At 45.8% G+C, this 6,000-nt stretch overlaps 1 protein-coding gene across 1 annotated transcript in view; it reads right to left on the bottom strand.

The window, feature by feature from the left end:
* LOC103670935 (guanine nucleotide-binding protein G(s) subunit alpha isoforms XLas) overlaps positions 1-6,000 on the bottom strand; it is a 54,376-nt gene that overhangs the window by 7,037 nt on the left and 41,339 nt on the right. The window contains 3 exon segments of the mRNA XM_040638526.1: positions 37-156; positions 242-296; positions 4,592-4,636. Coding sequence (XP_040494460.1) covers positions 37-156; positions 242-296; positions 4,592-4,636 — 220 coding nt within the window.

Below are 6,000 nucleotides of genomic sequence, written 5' to 3'. Positions count from 1 at the left end.
GGGGGGGGGGGGGACAGAACCAAGAGCTTAGCTTACGGGAGGGAAATCGAAGTCCGGTACGTTCATCACGCTCAGAATATAGTCCACTCTGAACTGGTTCTCAGGGTTGGCCAGCTCCACGGGCGGCACCAGGTTGCTCATGGCGGCCACGATGGTCTGAAAACGAGTGAGCAAAGCAGTCAGGGGGACGGCACTGCCTGAGCGGGGGCTACGAGAAGAGAGAAAGGACCCAGACACGTACTTCGATCGCCTCTTTCAGGTTGTTTTTGATGTCCTGCACTTTGGTCGCCTTCTCACTACAGTGGGATTGAAAAGAGAGAGACATGATATTGCATCATGCGGACGAACAGGGTCTCTTTAGTCAAGACAGTCCAACTAAAAGCATAGTATTCTGTTCTTGCAAGAGCCGTGGGTTCAAATCTGTCCAGATTGGAGGTTCCTGAATAAAGGTGGTTTCGAATTGAATGTGTCCCGAAGACACGCCCGATTGGAGCCGATTAGCAAACTGGCATCGAGAGAACGATCGAGTCTACTGTACCAGAAGTCAGACCCGGTTCTTTGGGCGTTTCAGACATGGGCCCATTTTTCGAAGCTCCCACTGCACGCCAACACGTCCTAAAAGGTTTCTACTGGCCCTTATCAACACGTGAGAGAGAGAGAGAGTGTGTGTGTGTGTGTATGTGGGGGGTGGAGGGGTGTAAGGGGCTGATATGTCAATCATTGGGGAGGAGAAAAAGTTTCATGGTTCCACTTGGGGCTTACTCTGTCACTGGACTAGTATACAGAGACCAGGGAAGGCAGACGGTGATATTAGATTTTAAGGCTTTGAGGCCATTTTTATTAATTAAGTCACTGTGTCAGTCACTAAGCCAGCAGCAATGACGTTTCTAGGTGATGTGAATATACATTGATTCCTCAGCGTGAATAGGGATAAAATAAGATTCTGCCCCCAGGAGTCTTCATGATCTGGGACTTGTGTGCTGGGGGGATGGGGGGCAGGGGCCCCTATTAAGTAGAAGTCAGAGCTTTAGCTGCCTTTTAACTATGATTTGAACCTAAGTCATACAGGACATGAGGATGATCTTTATTCAGAGTCACTGGGACCACAAGGAAAGGCCACACCCTTTGACTCCTTGGGGGGGGGGGGCTGACAGAATGCTTGCTGCCCATCACCTCAATCTAAATGCAGTAAGTGTCTTTCAGCAACTGTCCTTCATTAGACACACGACCAAAGAAGATTCTAGAGTTTGCGTCTTCAGGGGATAAAAAGGACCTCTTGCTTGGGGTAAATCTTATCACACCTATTGCCTCAACCTTGCGGATTTGGGTGGGGGGAGTGGAACCCGTGTGCAGGACACACCTACTGTGTACTAGGCCCAGGGACACGCCAGCACCGTCGTGTGCAAGTAAGGCGCCGCCCCCTCACGGAGGAAACTAAGGCTGAGAGGAAAAGCACAGAGGCAGAAGGGACAGAGCTCATCTTTTTCTTGCTGCGTAGGAATTTTAAAAACAATCTAGAGATTCCTAATTGTTGAAGCTTTCACTTGGTTGCTTTTCACCAAGAGTCCTGGAATGGAGGTAGAGGAGTAGAGGAAACACAAAGAAGGGGGGTGTCAATAGCACCCACGGGCCAGCAGAACGGTTAGTTGTAGGGCAGGGCGCCGGGGAGAAATCGGGGTGCAGGGGTCATGTGCTCGCCTGCCAACAGCCCTGCCCCCCACAGATCCTGGTCCTGAGTTTTCCAGGCAATTGTAATAGCTAATGTTTCCTGCCCGTTTTATTCTTATCAAAAGAAAGATCTGCATATTGATTTGAGGGGTGGGCCCTGATTTTCTGATTTCATTTCATCCCTTCTCCAGGGTCAGCCCTCTTTGTGGTAAACTGGCCTCAGAGAAACTGTTTTTTATATCAGAGTGAGAAGCTAGTTTAGAAGCATTCTCATCAGTGGGGGAGGTTCAGTAGGTTTTGGGGTGTGTGTGTGGGGGGGGGGTTAAACGGTACCAGGAACCCCTCAGGGGCCACTTAAAAGTGCTGGAAGTCAGGAGAACTCGAGGGAATAGACATGACGGCAAGAGGTGTCCTGCAAACCACAAGTGAGGCATTCACGCCCTGACTGGAGGTCTGGCTCTGGCCCCCCACTTTTAATGCAACCACCCTACACTGAAAAGGGACCCAGAGTCCTGACCCTTCTGTGGGACTTCTCTGCTCTGCACGTGCACCACAAAAGCTCGTTTCTGAAATTAGGAACCATGTCCAGACTCGCTGCTATAGTCTAAATCACTCAGACACTAGACATTTTTAAAGGATGTGCATCGGTCCCTAATTAGTTCACTCGTGGGCTCAGATTTACCTGAAACCCCACAGGACAAATCATTCCCATTCATTAAAAACAGGCTCCGTTTCCATGGTAACGAGAGCCATTAACCTTCAGTTTCAAGGTCCTACGGTAGTTAAAATTAGAGATGTCTGGGTATTCAATACCCAAATGTACGTACCGCAAGAGGAAAGAACTTCCAGAAACTAGGTTCTTTCATTCAGTTTGATATTTTGGTCTAAGGAGTAGTATGATAATTGGAAAACTTCCAGTCTTAAATACGGATATTTTGAGAACGTGTTCAGTATTCATCTACGTATGTGAATAGTTGTGGGAGTATATCAAGTATAAAACAGCTAAAATAGAAATCTAAAATCTAATTCGGGTGTGTAATACTAAAACATAAAACTCTTCCATTGAAGCAATTACTATGTAGACGGCGATATTATACTGGGGCTGGCGGGTTCAACGTCATTTTTACTATCGCTTAATGAATCTAACGTTGATTGTGAAATTCAGAGAAAATCCCTCGGATGTCTCTAAACTACTTAACAAAGCCAAATTATGTAGCTGCTACTACAATTTGGAGGGACTAAAATATTGGGGCTGGGGCGAGAAGTGCCTGTAGCACATTGCTCCCTTCCTCCCCCCCCCCCAACATGTATATAAAGCCTGTTGTCTGGGTTTGAGTTTTAAGAGCGCCTCCCCCTCCCCCCCATCAGCTGCCTAAGTAGTAGGGGGAGGCTGCGCTGTCCTGAAAGTCTCTTTCAGTCCTACACCTGATCTTTGTGCTTTTTGTGGGAAAGGACAGACAAAAGAAGAAAGACAGAAGACAGACGCAAGATACAGGGATTGCTGAGACATGCAGAGAATTTTTATTTATCACGTATGTTAATTCTTGTATTTACTTGCAGAACAGAGTCACAGAGAGAAGTGCAGGCAAGGTATTAGTAGGGTTCAAGGGTCTAGCACAGCGTCTAGCACACAACAGGTGGTTCAATAAGGGCTTGTCATATTTCTCAAATGCCAACTTTTGGTACAGCAAACTGTCACTCTTACGCAGATGCCTTTTTTTGGATTGCTATTACACTACATTTTTGCCAATTAAGGATTTCATTCCATATTTTTTTTGTGTGATTTTTTATGGTTTTTTGTAGTTTTTGTTTTGTTTTCAGTTATCTTTAGAGGTTAGGTGGTAGGGCCCCCTCCCCCTCCCCCCCACAACAGAATAGTATTCTTATTAGAAGTTCCTAAGACCAGGCAATTCCAGCATGCAAAGTGTGATAGGACATAGCCGGGAAGATGAGAAACTGTAGCCATCATCTAGGGATAATATATTCTAAAAGAAACAGATGAACAAACACGTGTAAGTTACTTTGTCCCGACCCCAGGATCCTTTGCCCCGCCCCACCCCCCCCACCCCCCCACCCCCCCGCCACAGAAGCTATTTCTTTGAGATGCCCTAGGCTAGGTCAATTGGCTCTGCGTGTTCTCATGAGAAATAGCTGCTTCGTTACTGCATGCTGAATATGCAAGCGGACTTCCAATGGTTACCTGGCATGCGTGTGCGTGTTGGTGTGTAATGGGGAGTGGGGATGTAGGAGGTGAAGAAAAACAAAATTGATAATGAATGGAGAAAAAAAAAGCGGATGCCATCGTGAAATTTCCTATCCACTAGCTAACACAATATGCCTCCAATTAAAAATATACTCGAAGATCTTAGATCAGAGGCTTTGAGATCATTCTTAACAATGACCCCCTGCAAGATGCTGAGGAACTTTTTTTTTTTCCTCTCCAAATTACGGACAGTGTAGCACCACAGATTTTGATAAGGGAAAAAGATTTTTTTCCCCCCAAGAGTCTGAAATTTTAAAATCAGACCAAGCAACTGGGTGGATGGAATTTAGTAGATAGTTTTAAAAACAAGTAGCCAATTCAAACGGACAGCTGGGGTGTGTGGGGGGCGGTGGGGAAACAGAAACCATATGGAAAAACATCAATTCTCGAAATCTTAAACTGGTCTGAAGCTGAAATCTATAACTTTTCCCCAGCTGGATTTAATTACATTTAAAGGATGGCCCCCCAAACTTATGTTTTGCGCTTTGCTTGCTCTGAAATGTTGAGACCGTTCAGGTGTCAGGTGCACACGTAAACCACGATGGCGGATGGCCCTGGAATGAGTTTTGTTTCCTCCCCGGGCTCGGCCCTCAGTTTCCCAGTATGATCTTCGTGTTTGTTTGTTTGTTAAAAAGTTTTTCTGTTTTTGAATGTGCCTACCCATCGCTGTTGCTCCTTGCAGCCTGCGGGTCCTCTTCGCCGCCCCTTTTAAAGAGAGATTGAAAGCTCACCTAATCTGCAAAGCACCGCAATTTCCCAAAAACCCCACACAGCCTCTCTCCATTCCTGAACAGACGGCCATCCTCCCCTTCAGTCCTAGCCGCCTTTCGGGCCACGCTGCAAGGTCTACGGAGACGGCAGGCAGTGGCGGGAAGAATGCCACACCTTCGCACCCTATTAGCCGAGCCCTCTGGAGACGCTCTGGTCGGGTATACAGAAGGGACGGATAATTATTTTCTAGTGCTTTCACTAAATGTACATGCATTAGGGAGATAACGCCGTGATTTATCTCACAATTCTTTGGAGAATATAGCAGCGCTTAAGGCTCCTTAATGCTCCCAGATCTCAATCTTTACCACGTTGTATCTGAACACACAAAGGCCCAGACATGGGTGATCTTTGCCCATGATTTCCTGGTACAGTATTAATTTCCTCCCTTCTTGTAGTCGGGGAAACTACCTATGAAGTGTTTTTATTTATATAGAACTGTTCCCGATAAATTGTCATCAATAAAAACTGCGTCTGCACCGTGAGGCAGCAAAAAAAAAGAAAAAAAAAGAAAGAACAAAACCCACTACCACTAACACCCCCCCCAAAAAAAAACTGGAAAAAAAACAAAACAAAACCCACCACCAACAAAAAAACCCTACTCAAAACGCAATCTTCGTAAGTGATAGGAATCCCTCCTTGGAAGTGCGAAGGGCAGGACGGCTAAGCGTTCTACGTTCTACGTGGTTTTGCAATTGATTAGCTTATTAGCTCGACCAATGTTAATGGCACTTTTTTTCCCCTTTGATACTAAAGGTAAGGAAGAGTTAGCTTTGAGTTAGGAAAATCCGCACTTGACCTCTGTATGTCTCAAGGTCAGATTAATATTACACCTTACTCTAAAAATGTAATTGGCACAGCAATCTGCGGACAGTTAAGGCAAATTGAACAGCTCAGCCCAGCCCTAACAAAGCGCACATTTACGGGAGCGAGGAGGAAAATGCCCTGGACCACGCAAAACACGCCTTAGTGGACGGATGTCACCATCATTTCAGAGGGAATTCCTAGTGAAGAAGGAAACTGCTCTTGTTGCAATACCACACTGAGGAAAAAGAAAAAAGGAGGCTCACTTGGAGGAGACAAAAATAAGATTTCTAGACTCACATGAAGAATTCCCCTGTATGTCACTTCCACGGGCTAAATTTAACATCCTGAGAGATTACCTATGGCTTCCTCTATGAGGCAGGCAAACTGGGAATGTCGCTTCCTCTTTTTAAAAAGAAAATAGAAAAGAGAAGTTCTGGTTTAAATGTCTCGTGTGCATTACAGACTGGCTTGCCAAGGGAGGAGAATCCTTTCTC

Source organism: Ursus maritimus, unplaced genomic scaffold, assembly GCF_017311325.1.
Source record: "Ursus maritimus isolate PB19 unplaced genomic scaffold, ASM1731132v1 scaffold_22, whole genome shotgun sequence".
Lineage (NCBI taxonomy): Eukaryota > Metazoa > Chordata > Mammalia > Carnivora > Ursidae > Ursus > Ursus maritimus.
The sequence above is the reverse complement of the archived record's forward strand: the minus strand, read 5'-3'. Positions and strand labels throughout refer to the sequence as shown.